This window comes from Tetrahymena thermophila (assembly GCF_000189635.1).
Source record: "Tetrahymena thermophila SB210 genomic scaffold scf_8253811, whole genome shotgun sequence".
Classification (NCBI taxonomy): Eukaryota; Ciliophora; class Oligohymenophorea; order Hymenostomatida; family Tetrahymenidae; genus Tetrahymena; species Tetrahymena thermophila.
The window spans coordinates 54,425-79,228 of record NW_002475923.1 but is presented as its reverse complement, the minus strand read 5'-3'; the positions used below and the strand labels follow the sequence as shown (position 1 = coordinate 79,228).

Sequence of the window (24,804 nt, the reverse complement as noted above, 5' to 3'; positions counted from 1 at the left end):
GATATATTTTTATGTATAACAAATAAATAAAATAATAAATAATGATTTTACTGTAGATTAAATATTTTACTTTATTTCAATAAATTAATAAGAAATAAAACTTTTAAATTGCCTCATAAATATTTTTTTAGATTTATTTTAATCAATTCTTTTTAAACTATTTTTTTTGATTCAAATAAATAATTAGTTAAATGGACTTTTATTATTATATATATATATTTTTTAACTATAGTTAGTTAATAATTCTCTATTCCTACTTATGGAATATTTCTAAGGATAGATTTTTCATAAAGAATTTAGTTTTTCATACATTTTTTTGCATTATTCAGCAGTTTTATTAGGCATATGTTAAGCTAATTCTTGCCAGTTGTTATTTCCATAGACCTCTACTAATTTTTTAAGAACATCTTTATCTTTCTGTTCCCATTTTTTGTGTTCTTTATCGAATAATTAACTCTTTGGCCTACTAGCATGATCTTCTTATTTATGATCGATACTTTCTTATTGCTTAATTTATTTACTAATAATTTCAGCAATCAATGCCTTTTTTAAGTCAATATTTATAGGAAGTTATTTGGGAGGAGAGTTAACCAAAATTTTTTCTTTTTAATTGTTCTTATCAATGACATTTTATTCGCTTTTGGACTTTTTTTAGAGGTTAATTACTTAATTCTACTAAATCAGTTGATTTACTAATTCCTTATCAACATACCTTTTTTCTAGTTAATTTTATTTATTATTTATCACTATGTTCTATATTTCATAGGGCTTTTCTATCTAATTTTTTTATATTTTAGTTCTTTTAAATCCTCCATTAACTACAACAACCTTCTTCTGGTCTTTAAATATCTATTACTAAGGTTACTATTAAAATTATTATGAAGGCTACTTTTCTATTTATTATAAATTAATATTCTATTATTAATTATAGTTTTTGTTTTCATCCCTATTCTAAGTATTTTCTTTTTTCAAGTTTACTTATTGAATTTCTTTTTAAATGTCTTTTACTATCTTTTCTTGCTAGATATCATTCTAACATTCATTGTTTTTTTTCTGCTAATATTTTTGAAGATATCCCTACTTAATTTATTTTTCTGGAGATCCAATCAAAGGACCTGCTTTTTAAACTTTCTCAGGAGATTCAATATTTTTTTATAATTGAGGACTTTTTTTGATAGCTTTCTAAGGCGAAATTTCCTATTTTATAATCTTATTATCTTATTAAGGAGAGCCATTTTAGTTTTTTTTCTATAATTGAAAAGTAAATTCGTTAGCCGATGGGATATTTTGATTGTCATTTTATTATTCTTATTTAATTTTTTTAATTGTGTGGTACTTAGCTTTCCATAACTTTTAAATTTTTATAGTAGCTCTCTTTATCTATTCTTCTTGTTATTCAGCAAGTAATATCAAAGGACCATTAAATCTGATTATATCCTTTGATAAACTCAACTAATCGATTTCGGCTGGTTATTCTTCCAGATTTATCTTTTAATCAGCTTAATAAATATGACCATTAAATTTAATCATATCTTTGGATAAACCATCCTGATCATTTTAAACAGGTCCATAAAATCCTTAAATCTACTTTTCATCGGCTTTATTCAGATGTTTTTTTTGCTTTTATACAAAAAAAATAAAAATAACCCATTAATGTGATTATAGTCTTAAAGATTTTAAATTACGTTATTCTGATTTGGGCTCTAGTCTTTTTATTAATTCCTGCATTTTTGATTCTAACTTTTGGGTTTCTATTTACTGTAAATAAAATGAAATATTTTTATTTTGTAGCTATAATTATTTAATTAATTACTCTTTGTCTTAAATTTATTTCATTACACTTTGTAGATCTTAGGCTTACTAGTATAAAGCATCATTTTCTTTTATATTTAAGTAAAAAGGGTCTTTTATATTGTTTTTTTTCTAATACATTTGTTGTAATTTTTAAACAATTTGATGAAAATTAAAATTTATAAATAGATGAGATGATGTATAAACAACTTTTTTTATTATTTTATGTGTTTTACTTATAATTAATTCAATTTGTTATCAGAAAATATTAAAAATTTAAATTGGGTAAATCAATCTTAGAATTTCAGTCTTTTCTTAAATTACATAAATAAAACATATCTAGTGAAAAGTTTTCATTCCTTTTAATGTTTTAAAATCTTAAACGACTATTGAATTTTTTCATTTTTAAATATTATTAATTTAAATTTCTAGTTCCTTAACATATGTTTATCAAAAATCTCATTTTTAAATATCTTTTTGTATTTTTTTGTTGTTATTTTAGAAAAGATGTTTTTTTATAAAGCAAAAATTTAATTTGTTAGAAATAAAGCTAAATTTTTAGAATTATTTTAATAAGAAATGATTTAAAAAACATTCTAATGTTATAATTTTTAAAAAAATTATGAAATTATACTTTTTTAGAACAATAAAAATATCTAAAACTATATAAAATAAATATGAAAAAAGTAGTGAAATATAAAGTTAATCTTATTAATAAAATGAAAAGTAAGTTAATTAATTATAAGAAATAATTGATAAAGAATTAAACCATAGCGCATCAGATATTAGATATTGAAAGTCCTATTAACAGCTGTGAGCTTTTAAATTAGATACATGAATAATAATCACTAATTAAAAAATGTAATTATTTAGAATTAATGGAAAAAGTAGATACAGATGCTGAATACAGGCAAATCACCTTAAAAATATTTTTAATAGAAATCTAACAGACATCGAATATTAAGATTACCAAAATAATTGTTATTATTTAACTTTGTGATTATTTATTTTATATTTTTAATTTAGAAAATTAAATAAAATATTTGTTTTGATTTATAATTTTTTAGTATTTTTATTAATTCCAAAATAATAAAAAGAAAGATTTCATCATGAATTTAAATTAAGATAAATTAGGTTTTATTACATTTATATATTCAAAGTTAAAAAATATTTGAAAAAAAATTCTTTAAAGTAGTGCTATAAGTAACTAAAATTAAAAAATATTCATTATTAGTTCATTAATTTAAAGATAATAATTTTAATGAAATTAAACTAAAATAGTAATTTTATAAAAATTCTTGAAAAATTGATATATAAAATAATATTTTAGAAAAATATAATTAATTTAACTTATATCCTTTTATTGTTTATTTACTTAATTTAAAAATTTGTTCAAAAATACTTAAATTTAACTTATCCATTTTTATTAATATGTTCTACTTCCTAATCTTATATTATTGCTTTATTCTTTATTATTTTTTATAATTATTTAAATTTTAATAAAAATAATTTCTAACTTTTATTTGTTACTAAAAAAAGGATATAATAAATGACATTACTTTAGAAATTTTATTTATTATATTTAAGATTTATATATTTAAACATGGATTAAGCTACATATCTTAATATTGATAATTTTTTTCTACAATAATAAACAATTATTTTTTAATACTTCTTAATATGATTTAATATAAATAATTTTATTATAAAGTGGATGATTATAAATTAATTAAAAATTATTTTTAACTTTTAATATATTACCTCCAAAAAGACTGAGAAGCCAAAGGAAACCAAATTTTTATAATTTTTAATATAATTTCACGAAAAGCATTTTTATTTTCCTTTATTTTTGAATGAAATTTTATTTGAAATTAAAAATGCTTTTTTTCATAAATAAATTCTTTTAAAATTTCTGTTTTTAATTTGTTATATAAATTTGATTTTCTATAAAGTAATTAGTTAAATAAATATTTTAGAAATTATTTAATCATTACTTATCCAATAATATTTATTGAAATTAGTTAAGAAATAATGTTAAAACATTATTTTAATAATTTATTGATATTTTTTAAAATGAATGAATGATTCACTCTATACTTATTCCAAAATTTTAGAACTCAAATATCCAACAAATTTAAGATTTTCTTGGTTGGTTTTTGTGAAACCGAGTTCCGAGATAAAAGGGAATACATTAATTAAATAAAGTAGATAGATTAGTATAAAATCCTTGCTTTTAATTTCTGCCTTCAGAATATAATAGTAGAGAAAAGAATTTATTATTAAATGATAGGTTAATTATTTAAAATCAAAATTGAAGGAGAATAATAAATAAAGTGATGCATTCATTATTTTGACTCAAAAAAGATATAAATGAGTAGCGACAATGAAAAATAAGCTGCAAATAGGTCAGCCAATCAAGGAAATAAAAAACAGCCTCCTAAAAAATAAGAAACTCCAAAGAAAGAAAAAAAGTAGCTTGATGAGAGCAATAATGAAGAAGCTCAATTTTCCTTATTGTAAAAGAAAAATACATTTGCTTTCTCAATTTCTGTACCAGAATTAGAAGAAGCTAAAGCTGATGAAGTAGAAATTGAAAGATAAATATTTAGATAGGTATAAGAAGAAATTATGAAAGAAAAATTTGAAAGAAAATAAAAAAACGAAGAAGAAAAGATGAAGGATGTGGCTGAGAAAAAAAGAGTCTAATAGGAGGTAAACAAAAAGCTAGATGAAGAAGAACTTTTTGCTGTAAATACTAACAAAATGTAATAATATAAACCTAAGGATGAGGATGACTATACAACTAATGCAGATGTTTAATAAAAAAAAGAAGGTGAAGGCTAAGAAGGTGTTGAAAAGAAGCTTTCTAAAGCATAGAAAAAGAAGATTAAGGAAAAATAAAAGAAAGAAATTGTTGGTACATGTTAAGATACTAATAAGAAAAAAAAGACTACAGCTCTAAGCAAAGCTGCACAAGCTGCTCTTGAAAATTAAGCTAAAATTCAAAAAGAAAAGAAAGAAAAGGAAAGACTCGAAGCTGCATAAAAATTAATTGAAGAAGAATAAAGAAGAAGAATAGTAGAAGAAAAGTAAGAGAAATTTAAATTGAAATAGTTAAAGAAAGAATTGAAAAATAAAGGTTTGATCAAGACCAAGGAACAATTAGAAAAGGAAGAGGTTGATAGAATCAAAAATTAAGCATTCCTGAAATCTTTGGGAGTAAGTGTTTCAAAAGTAGAAGTATTAAAGTAAGTAGTTTAAGCTGAAATAAATTTATCAGTACCAAAAAAGAAGAAGGTTGAAAAAGACCCTTTCGGATTTGTAATCAAAAAAGAAGAAAAGGTTAATGAAAATGTCTAATAATTTGAAGGTGATGTTTTGGAAACTATGAAGAACCTTGTAGTACCAGAACTTTAAAAATATGACTCTAAACTTAAATAAGATTCTAATTTAGTAGAAAATGAATTAACACAATCTAACAACACTTACTTAACTTAAAACTCCAAATATATTTTTAGAAATTAATTTTCCAAGTAGGAGGATACCGAATTAGAAAAGGCTGAAAAAGAAACTAAGAAGGCTGCTAGAGATGAAAAAATTTTACAAGGATAAAATAAATCAATTAAGGTAGAAGATAAGGAAAATAAAAAATAGAGGGAAATTCTCAGGTCTCCTATTGTTTGTATCTTAGGTCATGTCGATACTGGTAAAACTACTCTCCTTGATAAGCTCCGTGGTACTAATGTAAAATATTAAAACTAACTTGTTTATGTTTGATAATAAAAATAAATATGTTCATATCTAAAATTAAGGTTTAAGGTGGTGAAGCTGGAGGTATTACTTAATAAATAGGTGCTACTTATTTCCCTAGTCAAAATATTGCAGTTGAAATTGAAAAATGCAATTAACATTACCCTGCTGAACTCAAAGCTCCTGGTTTACTTGTTATTGATACTCCTGGTCACGAAAGTTTTTCAAATCTCAGAACTAGAGGCTCATCACTTTGTGATTTCGCTATTTTGGTTATTGATCTTATGCATGGTCTTGAACAATAAACTTTGGAATCTTTGAATCTCTTGAAAATGAGAAAGACTCCATTTGTGATTGCCTTGAACAAAATCGATAGAACATACGACTGGAAAACAGAAGAATTTGCTTCTTCTTACATTAGCTTTAAAAACCAATCTAAAGAAAACAAAAATGATTTCAATCATCGTTACAATTAGGTAAATAAATAAATATTTAACTAAAGTTAAATCAAAAAAAGATTGATTAAAATATTATATATTTTAAATTATTTTTTTAATAAAATTTAATTAAGATTATCACTCAATTAGCTGAAAACTCCTTCAATGCAGCTTTGTATTGGGATAACCCTGACCCTAAAACTTATTTTCCTATTGTACCCACATCTGGTGTTACTGGTGAAGGTATCCCTGATCTCTTATCAGTTGTCATCAAGTACACAAGTATGTATATGAAATCAAGAATGGTTGTCAAGTAAGATGCCTTCAACTGTACAGTTATGGAAGTTAAAAAGATAGATGGTTTGGGAGTAACAATCGATGCTATTCTCGTTGATGGCACTATCAGATAGGATGATAAAATAGTTCTTTTAGGCTTTAATGGGCCAATAAAAACTAAGATTAGAGCACTACTAACTCCATATCCTATGAAAGAAATAAGAGTAAAAGCTGAATATGAGCATCACAATGTAATTAATTAATTCGCTAATTATTACTTAATTTTAAAGTTATTTTATTTTTTAGGAATTATTAAAATGATTTTTTTTATTAATTTTAATTTAATTAATTAATTATATCTAATATTAATAAATAGTTTATTCATGCTTCTATGGGTATTAAAATATCTGCTCCAGATCTTGAAGAAGCTGTCGCTGGTTCTCAATTATATTTGGCTAATACTAACGATGAGGAACAAACTGCTATTGATTTAGTTATGAGTGACTATAATTAAGTTAAAAAGAAAGTGAAACTTGTTAATATAGGCGTTGGTGTTGCAGCCTCTACTTTGGGATCTTTAGAAGCATTGTTAGACTTCTTGGAAAAGAAAAAAATTCCTGTTTCTTATGTATCTGTTGGTCCTGTATCAAAGGATAGCATTACAAAGGCTCTTAAGTCTGTCTTAGCCGATGACCCAAAAAAAAGAAAATAGGAGTATGCCTGTATGCTTGTCTTTGATGTTAAGATTCTTCCTGATGCCTAGAAGTATGCTGAAGAAAATGGTGTTAAAATACTAACTGCTAATATTATTTATCACTTGTAAGACTAGTATGTTAAATATGTTTAGGAATGTGAAGAAGAGAGAAAAAAAGAAGAAGGTAAATTCGCTGTTTTCCCATGTCTTATCAAAGTAAATTTGATTTTATAATTTTATAGAAATTAATTTTGCTTATTTTTAAATAGCCATTACAGTTCTTTAACAAATCAGAACCTATTATTATGGGTGTTGACATAGAAAGAGGTACATTGAAACCAGGTACATAAGTTTGTCTTTTCAATCACACAAAGTTGAAGATTGGTGTTGTCGAATCAATTGAAATTAATAAAAAATCTATTCCTTTTGCCAAAAAGGAAACAGGTAGTGTAGCTATCAGAATCGGTTGTACTAGTAACATATTAGCTGGCAGACATTTTACCTAAAAAGACTATTTAGTATCTATAGTAAAATACTATTTTGATAATATTATTGTAAGAACTTAATCATTCTTTTTTTTAATAATTTAGATAAACAGAAGATCAATCGATGCTTTAGAGGAGCACTACAAAGATGAAGTTACTAAAGATGAATGGCTCTTTATTAAGGAAAAGCTAAAACCTTTCTTCAAGATTCTTTGATTAAATCATTTAAATAATATAAAATAATATTACTAAATATAGTTTTATATAAGTATATCAAGCAAGTATAACATTCTAATTAAAAAAAATTATTATCAATATAAATTAATTATTTAGTTAGTAATTAAATTTCCCCCTCCTTATTCTGTAATAATATTGTAATTTATTATTTAATTGAATTTTTTATAGGGAAGAGAGACTTTAATTTTTTATTTATTTATTTATAATAAAATATGAAGAACATAAACTAATTAAATAAATTAATCACTTTATTCTTATAATTCTTGGAATTTTGAAAGTATTTAATTTTGTTATTTTGTTAAGCTTTATCATATTATTGATATAATATATTCAATAATGATAATAAGAAAAAGATCACTGTTAAATGAATTTTTTTGTAAGAATATATTTTTAATTAGAATAAAAATATAATATATTTATATGATTAAATAAAAATTTTTAACAATAAAATTACTGTTTACTATATTTTTCTTCTTGAAATTTATTATATAGTTTGCTTTAAATAGATTACAATTTTCATTTTTACCTTTTTTAAATATGTAAAAAAAGTCTTTTATATCAAAAACCTACCTATAAAAAGCATTGGGCAAAAATAAATACTTATTTTATTATTCAGCTACTACAAAATTGTCAAAAGATTTTTAATTTATTTTGATTTAATTAATAAGTATATTTGGAATTGCTTTGTTCTAAACAATTAATAAAATCTTAACTAATTGTAATAATAGTTTTTGTAAAAAAATCTATATTTAATAAATCCTTCTGCTCTTGAATGCTTGCCATAAATTTATAATTTTGCTTGAATTTATCAATTTTCTTATTATATCTCATTAATTTATCTTAAGGATAAGACAGTATAAGATCTTACGATGATATATAGTCATGCCCTGCTGCTTAGATAGAGTCTTCAACTTAAAACTTAAAGTTAATTGTAGATTCTGCATTAGATCAAGATCTAGGAATAATGTATACAGTTCACAAAGATGAACAAGTTATGGTTTGGGATTTTTAAAACTAAAAAGTACTAAACTCTCAATAATACAGCATAAGTTACTAATTTGAGAGAATTATTCTATTTTAAGCTGAGAGTTACTTGTTAGTTGTCTCAAGTGATGGATCATTTCTTAGGTTAGATCCTCAAACTCTAAGTATCATAACTACAAATCAAATATAGTAAACATAGGCTTACTAATAGTTGTCAACATATTGGATAGATGAACAAAGAAAATAAATTCTATAACTAACTTTTAAAAATTAGGTAAATTTAAAATAATTCTATAAATTTAAAGAAAATTAAATGTCATAATAATAACTTCTAGACTTAAAAAAGAATTAATTCTTTTATCAAATTTACTTTAACTTCTTTTTATTATTTAGCTTATAATAATTAACTTTGAAAGTGGTTCTATTTTAACTTACTCAGACTTTGTAAATGAAAATCTAAGTTACTTAAATTACTTCAAAGAAACTGGAGAGATTTTGGTTCAAAGCACAAATATGACTTTTTATAACTTTGATTGTTTCCATTCTGGCATTAACACTTTTAAATTATAAAACTTAAGCAATGTGAATATTGTCAAAATAGGTAAAATAGGCGAGTATTTCGTATCAATTAAAAATTAAAATTCTGTTTCTTAAATATTCAGATTTATTAATAGAAATTAATAAGCAAGTCCTTACATCATTTTTAAAAACCAAAATAAATACGAAATCAATTCGATTTTATATATTTCTTAAGATATTAAGAATAATTAATCTCCTTCTCTGTATTTAATTTGCAGTTATTAAATTGTACAATTAGACTTAAACGAGGGGAAAGAAAGCGTGATTACTGAATTCACTTCAGTATAATACATTCAAATGGCATAATATAATACTAATTTTTAAGGATTGCTTTACATTGATTTTCAAAATAAAATTTAAATTTTTCAGTCATAAAGTTAAGCTCAAATTCCTATTATCAAATAAGACATTCTATTTTAATATACACCATAACTGAGCTACAGAAAATTATTATTGGTTAAATCAATTTTATTTCTATCTTAGAAGATGTTTATCATCACAAATTAACCATAGCTTAATTTACTTGTATACGATTAAAATCTTCAGATAAAAAAAATGTTTTCTTTCAACCCTACAAATGAATATATGAATAAAAATAATTTCAATGTGATACCGGACGACTCGTCATATGAATCTACTTATCTCACTCAAGATGCTAAGGTTTTGGTTAAAGAAAACTTTTTAGTGAAATATGCCTTCAATATCATTGAAGTTTACTATTTATAAGACCTAATTTATGAAATTAGCGAAGACAGTTATATTATAGGAGCTTATATTTAGTACACGGAAGTTACTTAATATTTACTTGTTATAAAGCAGAATTCCTAATTTTACATGAGACATCTAAAAACTGGAGTGGTTATAAACACTTAAGTTTTTCCTAATATTCAAATTTATAATTATTAAATTTCTAGCGATGCTAAAATTATTATCTTATTTGGCTATTAGTCTGATAATTATTCAGGTAATTTATCTTTAAATTTAGATTTTTAAGTGTTTATAAAATTACATATTTCTTAATAGTTATAAGTATTTCTGCATGGAGTTTAGATGATAATATGCTATAAATAGGGGCATCTAATGGAGTTGCAATTTGTAAAGGATCGTAAATAAATAACATAATTATATAAATTGAAATCTTTAATTGAATATTCTTTCTTTATATAATTAGATTTTTAAAAATGGACATCTCTGCTTCAAATAAGTATTTGCTTGTTGTCTGCAGCTTTTCATTTAGCTTTATGAAAATATCAAACAAAATGGATTTACTCAATAATAAATCATATAGTAAAAATTTATAATCAGGGTTTATTGATGAGGATCCAATGTATATTTGTGTTTTTGGAAACCAAGATACTGCATTCGCAGAAACATACAGCTATACTCTACCTAAAGTAGATGGAAATCTAGCTACACTTACTTTATATGATAGTAGAAAATTCTTTGCAATGTACACTTAAGCAGTCATAGTCTTGCAAAAAGAATAAAAGAGAATGACCTTGTTTAATCCAGCAAGGACAGATGTATTGCATTATTTCTACATAAGAAAGTTAAGTAAAACTCAGGAATTATACTTTCAATATTCCACATTAAAAGTGACTAGTACGAATTACATGACGGCTTACAATAATAATGAGTATAGAGTATTCTTTTCTTACTTCAATAATAATAATTATTCTGATGGTAGAACAAAGTATGGTTATTTTGACATAATATCAGGAATATCAAAATTGAATATATTTGGTGTATACTTTGATCCTCTGACAAAATATTTTTATTGTAGCGCTGATGGTAATCTAATATTTTACTTTGATTAGTAGTTTACTGCTCCTGGAAGTTTCGAAGGGATGCTTACTACTGATAAATAATTTTATGATCTAATCGTTGATAAAAATCAGGTGTATTCAATTTCAAATACAGACTTCACAAATAATATTCTTTCAGTTGGACTCAACAGCACTTATAATTAACTTGTTTAGTATAATAATGCTAATTACCAATAATAAAACTACTTAGATATATGCTTTAATACTAACAGAACATATGCCTTAATTATAACTAACACAACGGCAGTTATATCAAATGTAGTAAATTTGATTATTGCAAAGAAACTAGGAGATAGCACTTATTCAAATGTAGTTTAGTGCTTCTCTACAAATAATTACTTCGGAGTACTCTATTAATAAAACATGGTAAACTCTTAGATTGCTATTTATTCATAGGATCGACAATTCACATTTATAGGTATGATAAATCCTACGAATAACTAAATAATCAGTTCTTTCATTATGGTTTCAGTTTAAATAATATATATTTCGAAAGGCTCTATATTCACTGCAAACTTACCAGACAAGTAAAGCTAAGATTAAACAACCATTTCTAGTGATCCTAACTTTGATGGTATGCCAATAAATTTAATAGCACTTGAAAATAAATTTTATATACTCTATTAGTAATCATTGATTTTATATTAGACTGATAAAACAGTAGTGTCGATTTTAAGAATAAGTAAGCTCAACTAGCAAGAATCCACTTTATCACGTCAGTTTTTAGTTTAGACACCTGTGCTAATCAGTCTCTAAAATAATTTCTCTAAGCTAAATCTAGATAAAGAACATTAATTTGTCTGGATTGAAAGCTAAATAGGAGAAGTTTTGGTACACGACTCAATAAGCTTCAAATAAATAATGTATTTAAAAAATCCTAAAAAATACAGTTTCATCTCTCATTCTATGGTTTTTACAAAAAATGAAGCATTTATTTGCTGGCTTGCAAAATGTATTCGCTTTGAATATACTCAAAGTATTATAAATGGAACAATAAGTTATAGTTTATCTAAAGATACTTAATTTATTGAGTTAAATACATAACTTAGTGTCTTTTAAATATCATATGATGAAATGAGCTAGTAATTAATATTATGCTCGAACGATCAAAAAAATTTGTTTCTCCATTCGAAATAAGGGTTATTGATAAAATAAATTTAAAATATATAATCCAATAATACGAATAATACGTGCTAAGGCCTAATTGTAGATAAAATGTACAATAGAATTTATTCTTTGGGTAAAATGAATATGACTATATATGATCTATCATTTCTATTATAATCAAGTACTTCATTTATTTATTAGGATTAATAATATTATAAAAATCCTTTTCTAAATAACTTCAGTTATTAGAATTAACTTGACAAATTGATATTATATATTCCAAATAGAGATGAAGTGGTTAAAGTGTATGACATTAATTAATAAATTTACCAAGAGCCAATTTACATTCCTGGCTTAAAACAAATAATTCCTTTTAAAAATAACTTATTAGCAGCTAAAACAGATAATGAACTTATTTTGATTGATATGCTTACAAAATAAGTTAAAAATAAATCAACATTTAATGGAATTTAATAATTTGAGATAGTCAACTTTAATTAAGATAAAAATATACTTATTGTATTTGATAAAGATAAAATAAGGTTAATTGACTATGACAGTAACTATCAAATTTAGTTCTCTTTTATGATTAATTTAGGTAGCTTAATCAATCTAGTTTAAACTGATGGAGTGATGATGATAGCAGCTGATTCATAAAATAATATTTATGATATTAATATTACAAACTAAACTTTTACAATGAAAAATAAGTCTGTGTTAAGCAATTTACCTGTATCTACTTTAATAATAAATAGTAAACATTAAATTTTAGTAGTATTCTATGATGGATAAAAAGCTGAATTTTTTTCAAGAAAAGGTAATACATAATAACCTTTGTAAAAGATTTATGGCTTAAATATCAGTGAAAAATTTAATATAACTAACAATACTACTAACCCAATTACCAATATTGTTAGCAATATTACTAATACAGTCAATGGAACATTAAGATCTTGTATCTATGAAGAAGCAAGGTAGCTAGTGTTTATTTTAACTTAAAATTTAGGAAGACTCTTTGTATTTTAGTACTAATCTGATTTCTCAAAAATAGCACCGTTCAAGCTCATTAATGTCCCAACTAGATAAACTAAAACTATGTTTCTAAAAATGTTTGTAGAAATAAAAACTTTAGCCATAATCACAAGCTATTAAATAGACTTGCTTGACTAAGACTCTCTTTATCCTTATCAAATATTAAGAGACCAAGAGTTTATTTCAATTAGTAATTTTCATTTCAGGATTACCAATAATAAAGACTATTTAGGAATATTAACAACTACTTCAAATTTGTTTATTTTCTATTTTGATTAGGTTGCCAATAAATTTGTGAAAATAAAAATTTTCCCTATAGATAATCCGAAATTTGTAAATATTTAGTAGAAATCTTAGATGAGAGACATTTAAACATTTTAAATCATTGGTTTTAGCAATTTAGGAACAGTTTTTAGTATTTCAACTAATTTAAATATATCATAATAAACTGGTAGTCAGTAACCCACTAATTAAATTAATGAATGTATGGTATAGATTTTAAATCCTTCCTATGGATACATTTAATACACTTTTAACTCTCTCAAAGCTGGTAGATTATTATTGGACAATTAGAGTGATATTACGAAGTACAGGATTATTTTTAAGGATGGTCTATTTAGTAAATTGAATTTTTAACTCCCTGACTTTAGTTAAGATTATTCACTAGATTTTATTGGTAACTCATCTTAGCCTATTTTAAACATTACAAATGAATTCTTGAACTTCCTCAATCCTGTTGAATTATACCTGGAAAATTTACAAATAGTTTCAGGTAATTCTCAAATAGTTTTTAACAATAAATTAAGAAATACAGATTATTTGTAAAAATAAATTGCTAATATAGTGTTCCAATCGGTTACATTTAACACATAAAACTCAATTTCATAATTTGTTTTCTAGGAATTCCAATCTATTTCATTCAACAACACTCAATTCAATTTAGCACCATCTATCAAAAATATGAGTTTCATTTTAATAAATAACAGTTAAATTATAAAAATTCAAAACACAAATATAAAAGATATTAGCTTGATTGGCTCTAATTTGATTCATATTATTGGAGCAGATATAGAAAATCAGAGAGATGAATTCGAAAAAACCATAGTTGAAATATAAAACTTAAAATTTGAAAATATGAAATTGATTGATTCAAATATAATTAATTTTGAGATGATTCATCAAACTAATATGAACTAAATTTATTTTGTAAATAGCAGAGCTATTTAAGATCTACAATAAATCCATTAATCAATCTTAGTGAAAATGTGTGGACTGTAATTAATTTAAATGACTTAAGTAAATTTTACAAATAACATTGATGTCCAATTAATTTAATATTCTCCAACTTATCAGGATTAAAAATTTGAGAATATATATGTAGAAAAAACTCTAAAATCTTAAAATATTAGCATCATTTAAAGCAATTTAACTTAGAATATCATTTAAACCATACCATATAGCCTAATTTATATTAATGCTAGATATTTCTAATTAAATAATATGAACTTTAACTAAAATTAAGTCAACTAAGTGCAAAGTTATTAACTAAATTAAATTCAATAAAATTAACTCGGTTCAGATTTAAAATAAAATCAATATGATGGTGAAACTAGTGTTGTTTCTGTATTTGGTTCAGAAAATTTTATTGTTAGTAAATGCAATTTCATTTAAAATAAAGCTACAAATGGAGGAAGTCTGAATATTCAAAATACTTAGAATTTTATTATAGAAGATTCTACATTTTAAAATAATGAAGCTTTGATAAATGGAGGTGCCTTATACATATAAAATGATGAATAGTTTAAATTTTATTAATAAATATTTTAAAATTAAATCATAAGAAGCTTATTTTAAGGTAATTCTGCAAAAGTTGGTGGAGGTGCAATATATTCAAAAAGAACCAATTATACTTTATATGATAGCATCATCAAAGATAACTACTCAAGTATTGGAGGTGCTATCAGGTGTTTGGATCGTACACCTCCTTATCCAGATGCTTTTATAAGTTCTATTTAATCTGATTTAAGGAAATTAACTTCTGACTAATATAACAATACAGTCTAAAATAATAAAGCTACAATATTTGGACAAAATTTTGGTTCGTTTCCTTTAGCTATAAAATCTGACAATTAAATAATTGGCTCAGATTTAGTTTATGATAACTTTAGAAGCGGAGATATAATAACTAATCTATCTTTGCAATTATTAGGTATATAATTTAAATAAAAAATAAATAAATTTAATTTATATAATATTTTTATAAAAAGATGAGGAATTTAATCCTGTAAAACTTTAGCAAAAAGGCTATGGAATCACTTCAAATAGCGATTAAATCATAATTTAGCTGTAAAATGGAAATGCCAAAGCATTTTCAGATGAAATTTTTTTGAAAGATTAAATTACTGCTAAGTACGATTATGATAAATTTTTATTCACAAACTTGCAAATTATAGGTGTCCCAGGGAAAGAGTAACAACTCTATATTTAGATACCCTCATTAAAGGTGTTTAATAATAGCTAGGATTAATTTTTATAATCTCCGCCTTTGAAAATTAAAATATAATTTAGAAAATGCATAGTAGGAGAAATACTTGAAAGTGTTTGCCCTAGTTGTTAATAATTTTCTTGTAGAGTGTGCGAAGAAGGTAAATTTCGTTAAATAGATAAAAAATTTAAATAATTTTAATTTAAAATAGGCACCTATTCACTATTAGATCCAAATTTATAATAAGTTAATACCTGTAAGCTATGTCCATTTGAGCAAGCATCATTTTGTAAGTTAAACTAAATTATTTTAAAATCTGGATATTGGCGTAAAAACTCATTAACAGATGAAATTTTTTATTGTGAAAACTCTCCTTAAAATTGTTATGGATTAGAAGAAAATAATTACTGTGTTGAGGGATTCACAGGTCCTCTATGTGAAACTTGTGATATTGAAAAAAAAGTTTGGAACTAGAGGTACGGAAAGGTTTCAAATAAGGTTAATTAATGTTATAAATGCTCAGAGATAGAATAGGGTATTTCTTCAATAATACTTCCATTTATAGGAGTGTTAGCATATATCATATTTTCTATCAATAGAATTAGCTCAATGTAATTTTTTTTATCAAATTAAAAAGAAAAATTGTAAATAAATATTTAAATAAAAAGTTTAAAAATAATAAAAAATTAAAAAAAGCAAAATTATTCAAATCAAACTAAGAATTCAATTATAAATTTTGAATTGTTTTCAAATAATTAAAATTTTAATTTTTTTTAGAATAAATACATCCTTAAAAATAAAGAATAAATAAAATAAAAAAATTAATTTTACTAAATTCCATTAAATTTAGATTATAAAATTTCGATAAAACAAATTTTTTAATTCAAATTCTTAAATAAGTTAAAAATAATAAAAGATTTAGGACATATATTTCTTTGTTTACTTTTTTTAATAATTTAATTAATTTATTTGAATTAAATTAAACTAAATTTAATATTCATTATAGGGCTTAACAATATTTATATGCTACTTATTTACGTAAATGCCACATTTTAGCTGTAGGTTCTAGTGGACAGGCTGATAAATTTAGTTTGTATAGTAAAATCTTTATGAATTTTTTGTAAATTTCGATGAGTATTCTTTAAATGAAAATATCTATTCCTACATAAATATTCACTTTGTTTAATATTATTGGAGATCCTATTTCTACAAGCTAATTTTCTCTTGATTGTTATTTAGATAGCCTTCCTTTTTCTATTCCTGTTGCTTATTATCGTATTTTATGGAGTTAAATTATACCTATATCACTTTTTATTTTATTGGTGATTGGATATTTAGTTTTGGTTTTATTCAGATGCTTTAAATTCGAAAAGAAATTCATTTACTCAATGCTTCTTATGCTCTTAATTTTTATGCAAACTGGAATTGCTTAAATTTTATTCAAATCTATTTCTTGTCGTTAGTTTGGTAACTCTGGAAGTTACATGCTTAGTCAATTGACAGAAGAATGTTGGACCTCAACACACATATTATTCACTTTATCTTTAACTATCCCAGCAATTATAATATGGATTCTTTTAGTTCCTCTAATATTTTTTTATAGAATTTTTGTGGCTTCTAAGAATAAAAAGCTTGACAGGTTCTAGACTATTCAAAGATACGGATATCTTTATTAGGAGTATCGTTAAAATAAATTTTATTGGGAATTTATTAAAATGTATGAAAGAGTTTTTATAACTCTTTCCTTGGTTTACTTTAACAATTACCCTATAGAATAAGGATTTTGTATTTCTTTTATCATATTACTCTATATCTACTTGTCATACACTCACAGGCCTTATTTAAACTAATAGATAAACTTAATAGACTAAAGAAGCTCACTTGCATAAATATTAATTGCCTTATTAGCAACTTTGTACAATTCTAGTAATTAACAAATTAATAAATAATGGATACTCTTTACACTATTTGGAATATAAATCATATTTATTATTTATATGATTATTCTTCTTGCTAAAGATTGTATTTAGACTAATAATTCTTACTTTATCACTCAGCTTAAGCTCAAAACAGTACAAAAGTTCCCATATCTTTCAAAGCACTTCAGATAACTCAGTGAAAACCCATGGAAAAAACTCGCTAATTGGTAGTTGCTAAGGTAACTTTTAGATCACCATTAAAATAATTAATTTTTTACTTATGTTTAATAGATTAAATACCCATTTATGGCTTGTCAGTAGAAGATAAAATAGTTAAATATTATGGGAAGATTTTGCTGAAAAGAAATCTAGAGACGTAAAGAGTATTTGCTAATAAATCAGCTAACTTTCTAAGAATAAAGGTTTAAATCATTTTTATACAAATCATTTTATTAAATAAGTTAATTAATTATTTAATTATTTTTAGGAGCTTCAAATGAATTGCTTAAGAATTCAAGCTTGAAAATAAAATCAGAAAATTAAGATTTATAATCAAATTCTGTGTAAAATTAATTTTTTATTAATTTTTTAAAATAAACATTTTTTTCATAAATTAGGAATTAAAAAATATCTCTTTACACAATTAAAAACGAACCTAATTAAGAATCAAACAATTTAATCAATCAGTTAAGTTTTATTTAAAATTAAAACAATGCTTTAGTGTCTCTCTAAAAAGATTCTAACCAATAACCTGATAACTTAGACTATATCTCTCATTATTCTTTAGCTTCTTAGAAAATTCCATCAGAAATGAAAATAAACTCAGAAGTATGTAATACTGAAAAATAAATTTACAAAACTGAATATTTTAATGATTAAAATGATGAGTTTGCTTTACCTGTGTTGAGGGAATCAGATGTTTTTCCCTCTTACATAAATAAAGTATATTAATAAAAATTAAATTCTAACATCATATCTAATTAATAATCAAATATCGATTAATATAAGTAAATCTAAAAATATTCTAATCAGTAAGTAGAAAACAATTTAGAAAATATTTCTCATTATTCAGCATCTTAGATAATTCCTTCTGAAATGAAAATAAATTCTGACCGCTCTAATACATAATAATAAATATACAAAGTTGAGTATTTTAATGATTAAAATGATGAGTTTGCTCTACCTGTGTTGAGGGAATCAGATGTTTTTCCCTCTTATATAAATAAAATATATTAATAAAAATTAAATTCTAACATTATATCAAATTAATAATCAAATATTGATTAATATAAGTAAATCTAAAAATATTCTAAACAGTAAGTAGAAAACAATTTAGAAAATATTTCTCATAATTCCTTAGCATCTTAGATAATTCCTTCTGAAATGAAAATAAATTCTGACCGCTCTAATGCATAATAATAAATATACAAAGATGAGTATTTTAATAATCAAAATAATGAATTTGCTCTACCTATGCTAAATGAAAAAGATGTTTTCCCATCATACATAAATCTAGCATAAAATTAAATGAACTCTAATATATAAGAGCTAAATGTAATAGCAAAACAACAAACAATTGTCAACTAAGATAAATTTATTTAAAAAGATTCTTATCAGTAAGCTAATAATAATTTAGACTAAGTTGCTACGAATAAGCTAAATAAATAAGATGTTTTTCCTACATAAATAAATAGAGAATAGGAAAAAATAATTTTGAGTATAGAAGATAATAAAGAAAAATAGGAAGCAAATACCGATTAAGATAATTAAATAGATCAAATTTAAAGTAACTAAGATAATAATTAATTTGATGAATTTAAAAATACTGAAAATAATGAAAACTAAATTATTAAAAACTTTATAAAAAATTAAAACATAATTAAAAGAAACACTTCTAATGTACCAGTAATACCTTTGTAATTAATAGTATCTGAAGAAGATGATGATTAACTTGACTTTAACTAAATTAATATTGCAAATTTAATTGAATTACAAAAGATAAGTTTGAATGATGATAATTATATTACGTAAAAGGGTAAATAAAATAGAGTAAAATAAAATAATGAAACCTCAGAAGTATTAGATTTAAACGAGCAAGATAATCAAAAAAAATAAAATTTTAATAAATAAAAAGAATTAGAAAAGTCAGATTCTGAGGATAATAATTAAAAAATAAGATATTTAGATCAAAGCTCAAAATCAGAAAAAAGCGATGATTAAACACTTGATTTTATCTTTTTGTCAGATGAAGTTAATGATATGTTAAAAAACAAGATTAAAATTAAATAGTATCAACATAATAATCAATAGTTAGAAAAATAAGAATTCTAAGCAAAAGAATAAACAAAATAAAAAGATTCACTACAAGACCTAGACGTTTTCATAGATTTAGAAAATTTAAGTAAAAATATTATTGATTATAGGAATTAAATTAAAATCTAAGATTTGTTTAACAATTTAAGTTCCTCAAAATAATCAGATATTAATGAAAATTAAAGTCAATCATTTGATTAACAAATAAATAAATGAATTACATATATTCTTATGTATTTTTAAATCATTTTAATGTTATCTCTTCTTAAATATTGTTACAAACTTATAAAAAATTTATTAAAGAGGTGTCATCAACTCTAAAAGTTTCAATTAATCAAAATAATTTAGATTATATTTTATTTTTCAAAATTCTTTATTTTATTTAAGTTTGTTAAAAAAACCTCCTTCAATGGATAATAGTTATTAGTAATTTCCACTCTCAACTATTTAACCATTATCCATTACAATTATTCTGTCATATTTCTCAATGTTTTCAAGCCTATGAGTAATAACAAGCAAAGTTTTTCCCTAACTTAATTCAAATATTTTATCAGAAATTAAAGAATTTGTTTAAGGGTCCATATTCGAAGTTGCTTCATCTAGGCAAATCAGTTCTCTGTTGTTGATAGCAACCCTCAAAAAGTTGAGGACTTGCTTTTAGCCATTAGAAAGATTTTTTCCACTTTATTCAATTTCAAAATTTAAATCTAAAGGTGACCTTATTTAATTAAAATAAATGCTTAAATATTATATGATAATATTATTTTTTTTAAATACTTATTTTGTACATCTAAAGACAGTTCATATGATTTAGCAATTTTACTTATTTCTTCTGTGGAATGAATTTACAGAGGATCTAAGTTGTCTCTCAGAGAGGCATTAAAAAGGAAACCAAATTAAGGAATTATTGAAATTTTATCTCTTAATTGCTTAAGACTTAAATTCTAAATATTTTATCCTTCTATAAATATATCGCCTTTTGATATGGAATAAAGTCTGAACAAGCAATTAAATATAGAAGTTTTTCCTGACCCAGTCCTTCCACAGAAAGCTACTTTTTCTCCTTTCTTAATCTGCAAGGAAAAGTTTTTCAAGGCGTATTAAATATTTTGTTCATTTAAGCTTTCTTCAGTAGATGACTCTACTTCATAGCTCAATGAAATATTTTCAAATTAAACCTATAACTAACTGTTACTTTATATGTCTTTATGCTTTGATTTTGGTTATTAATTAATTTTCTCTAAATCATTTGAAAAAAATTATTTCACTCTTTCAAAGCTAATCATTTCTATTTCAAATTAGTTAAAAGCAACTGCAGTTTCGGCTACACTACTGCTAAATAGTATTGAATATTATAAAGTAAGAACTATAATATCTTTATTGATCGATGGATCCATGATAATCAGAATTATTCCAGTTAAAGCTATTATAAATTGAATACCGTTAGCAAGTAAAAGTGACCTAGAATAAACCCAACAATGTAGAGATAAGCTAATAACAAAGGAATTGATATTATTTCTGAGCTTTTCAAGATACTAATCAATCATATAAGCCTATTTATTAAAAGCTCTAACTGTTGAAAATCCTTTGCATGATTCATTAATATGATTTAGTAAAGCTCCTTGATTGATAGTATCAAGTCTGGTGACCTCTCTGCTGATAGGTCTATAGGTATTTGAAAATGCAGCAGCTAGTAGAAATACAAAGATGAAAAAAAATATCATCCATGGATACTGTATACAAATTCCAGTTATATAACTAAATTAATAAAAAGTATTTTTAAAATATTTAAATTAGCAAAGATAAAATAAATAAATACCCAACTACATAAGCAACTTATTCTAAACAGTATTTATATTAATTTTACAATGATTCATCTATTGAATTGATATCGTCTGAGAGTCTATTTAATATTCTTCCGATAGGATTTCTATCGAAAAACGGCATTTTACTATTTATTATGCAATTCATCAATTTATTGTAGATCCTATTACTGCTTAAAGATGATGTTATTATAAATGTAGTATAAGATAAAAGTGCAATTAAAAGTTGCAAGCTAGTTAAAAACAAGAAACCAGATTCAAATTTTTTGAATTGCTGATTAATTAATAGCAAAATAGTTCCTTAATCTTCATTTTAATTAATCTAGTTTTTTAGCCAATAATCTATTAATGTACAAGCTCCTTAAATCATGAAGAAAAGTAAAGCCTATATTCCAACTAAAAATAGAGTCATACTTGAAAAGAAATCTAAGTATGTGTTAATCTTTATTTTCCCTTATTCTCTGTATTCAATTTATTAATCTTCTTCATTATTATCACTTTCAGTAATTAAAGACTTTGTCTTAAATAAAAAAATAAATTAAAATAAAATTATTTTGATAAAAAAAACGAATTTTTGTTTATTTACTTCGTCCTTTTTTAATAGTTCAACCTAACTTGAAATTTCTTATTCTTTTTGCTTCTAAATCTTTATGTCTTTCTGATTATTTTCTAGTAACTATTGATAATCCTAATTTGAATAAAATTTTTAATTTACTTTTAAAGGATTTTTTTAATCTTCTTCATTTTCTTTTTGTAATGAATCTTCAATATATTTCTTTAATATATTTTTATCATTTACAATAACTCCATTTTCAATATAAATTATGTTTGATTGTTATTCTGTTAGCAAGAATGAATAATGACTGGTAGCTAAAATTACGGTTTTTTACTTTTCTTTAATTAAATACTTAATAACAACATTTTAAAAGATTCTTTCAGCAACATGAGCATCTAAACTACTAAAAATATCATCAAGTAAATAAATATCTTTATTTGCATATAAACTTCTACATAATGCCATTCTTTATTTCTATCCACCACTTAAATTGCTTCCTTCTGAAGATAGAATTTTTAAATCACCTTTTGAAAATTATTCTAAATCCTATTGTAATTCACATAATTCTATACATTTGTTATACAATAATTTATTATAATCTTATCCAAACAAAATATTTTCTTTAATAGTCTTAGATTATAACCAATGATTTTATGCTACATATGCCAAAGACCCATTAATAAAAAATTATTCATTTGATTTATTTTGATCTTATTATTGAGCTAATTCTAATTTTTGTTCCATTTCCCTCAAAATTGACAGAAGAAGAGCGGTCTTACCAGAACCTAAAAAAATAATAATAATATTTAAATTATAAAATTAGAAACAAGTAAAAAATACCTATTTTTCCAATAACAAAATTAAGTGAGCCTTTTTCTATTTGGAAATTTTCTACACATAATTAAAATTAATCGTCATTTTTTTGAAGATTTTGTTGTTTTCTTTGATTTGAATTATAATTTTTTTCTTATCTTTAAATTTAATTACTTGGCCAAATAAATTTCATACTTTTTATTAAAATAGCTGTTTAATTTAATAACTATGAATTGCTTGCTTCATTTTAAATTAAACAATCTAATATAAAAATAAATTAATTATCAGTTTTTGATTTAATTAAATTACTTTAATCTATTTCTTTCATATTCAAATAGCTTTAGATTCTTCTGTAAGAAATAAAGCATTTCAATATTGACTAAATAGATTCAGGAACTGCTGTAAGAGTGAAAGTAAAATAGCTGAACGTAGCAATAATTGTAAAAACATTTGAATCTTACAATTTATTTCCATTGTTTACAAAAGTAGAGATAAAAGTGTAAGAAAGAAAACATGTCACAGAGGAGAACATTACACTCAATGACTATTCACAGATCTTAGCAATCTAAAAATATTTAAATTCTCTTTTTCTTATTTCATTAATCTTTTCTAAGAATATTTCCTCCCATCCTAAATATTTAATACTTTTTATTCCTTCAATAACATCTTTACTTAATGAAACTCTTTGATCTTTTGCAGTGTACATTTTTTCGAAGCAAATCTATTAAAATAAAAATATAATTAAAGCATTAAATTAAATTATAAAAAAATATTTACTTTCACGAAGTAGTTTACTATGAAATTAAAGCAAACAATAAAAATAAACAGACCTGATCCACCTAAAATAGAGGATCCGATTTTGTAATAAATTAAGCAGGTAGCTGCTATCAGCATTGATAAATTCACACCAAACCTACTAAATCTTTCAAACATAAAGGCTTGATCTTCTGTATCAGATGTTAGCAAGTTGTTGATGTTAGGTAATTCCATAGGAGAAGAATTTATATTTTCTTAATTTTATTCTTCTGATTAGGGTTTTTAATCATTTACTGAAAGATTTTATTCGGATGTTTAAATTTATGAGAAATCTTTAACCAAAAGAGATTTTTTATAAATCAGATATTATAAAGTGCTTTTCATTTGTGCCTGCTGTTTAGAAGATAGCCAATCTGACCAGCAGGTAAATTAGTTTCTGATAGTAAAATTAAAAACTAATCCAATCATTAACAGGACAATGTATTTTAGTTGTTATTAACTTTCACTGTTGTAACTTTTTAGTTCTTCTGTAATTAAATCTAGAATTAAGATTCCTAAAGCTGTCATTCCATCTCCTACTAACCTAACTATGAAGCCCAATAAATGTGATTAACCTAGCAAGTGTAAATAAATTCTAAAAAGGCTAAAGTTATTGGCCTTAAAGTATTACTTATTTTAGTTAATATATCTCTCTAATTTCTTTATTTATATATCACTGCATGTAGACTGAGTAATGAAAGGTGCTATGTCTTCATTTTAAATTTATGAACTTTTTAGTTTTTTCTTAGAAAAAGAGATAAACTAAGATATTTTTTAAAATAATAGATCGTAGTTTTTATCTAAATTAGACATTACTTTTTTCAATTAATTATTTGATGATTTTATTATACTTATTATATGTATTCAAAAAGTACAATCTTATATTAGTATTATTCTTATAA

General features: G+C 23.4%; 4 protein-coding genes across 4 annotated transcripts; 2 read left to right on the top strand and 2 right to left on the bottom strand. All coding sequences in view use genetic code 6, as the record gives it.

Annotated features, from left to right (window-relative positions):
• Positions 1-285: 285 nt before the first annotated feature.
• Positions 286-2,016, bottom strand: TTHERM_00526210 (Myb-like DNA-binding domain protein; the record flags this gene model as incomplete). Its single annotated transcript, XM_001028032.2, has 3 exons — positions 1,814-2,016; positions 1,686-1,758; positions 286-1,620 (listed from the first exon to the last, which is right to left on the bottom strand). Exons 1-3 carry the CDS (start codon positions 1,930-1,932, stop codon positions 286-288), a joined length of 1,527 nt encoding a protein of 508 aa, XP_001028032.2. The 5' UTR covers positions 1,933-2,016.
• A 2,145-nt stretch (positions 2,017-4,161) lies between these two features.
• TTHERM_00526200 (elongation factor Tu GTP-binding domain protein) lies at positions 4,162-7,649 on the top strand (the record flags this gene model as incomplete). Its single annotated transcript, XM_001028031.1, has 6 exons — positions 4,162-5,535; positions 5,604-6,017; positions 6,113-6,505; positions 6,631-7,164; positions 7,218-7,475; positions 7,539-7,649. The coding sequence occupies 6 exons, from the start codon at positions 4,162-4,164 to the stop codon at positions 7,647-7,649; spliced, it is 3,084 nt and encodes a 1,027-aa protein (XP_001028031.1).
• Positions 7,650-8,634: 985 nt separating this feature from the next.
• TTHERM_00526190 (transmembrane protein, putative) lies at positions 8,635-20,131 on the top strand (the record flags this gene model as incomplete). Its single annotated transcript, XM_001028030.2, has 10 exons — positions 8,635-8,928; positions 9,048-10,197; positions 10,257-10,338; positions 10,405-15,407; positions 15,466-15,843; positions 15,895-16,294; positions 16,690-17,841; positions 17,894-18,024; positions 18,090-18,165; positions 18,220-20,131. The coding sequence occupies 10 exons, from the start codon at positions 8,635-8,637 to the stop codon at positions 20,129-20,131; spliced, it is 10,578 nt and encodes a 3,525-aa protein (XP_001028030.2).
• A 147-nt stretch (positions 20,132-20,278) lies between these two features.
• TTHERM_00526180 (ABC transporter family protein) lies at positions 20,279-24,715 on the bottom strand (the record flags this gene model as incomplete). Its single annotated transcript, XM_001028029.3, has 7 exons — positions 20,279-20,633; positions 20,693-21,673; positions 21,735-22,258; positions 22,325-23,079; positions 23,135-23,368; positions 23,417-23,828; positions 23,885-24,715. The coding sequence occupies 7 exons, from the start codon at positions 24,713-24,715 to the stop codon at positions 20,279-20,281; spliced, it is 4,092 nt and encodes a 1,363-aa protein (XP_001028029.3).
• Positions 24,716-24,804: the final 89 nt, after the last annotated feature.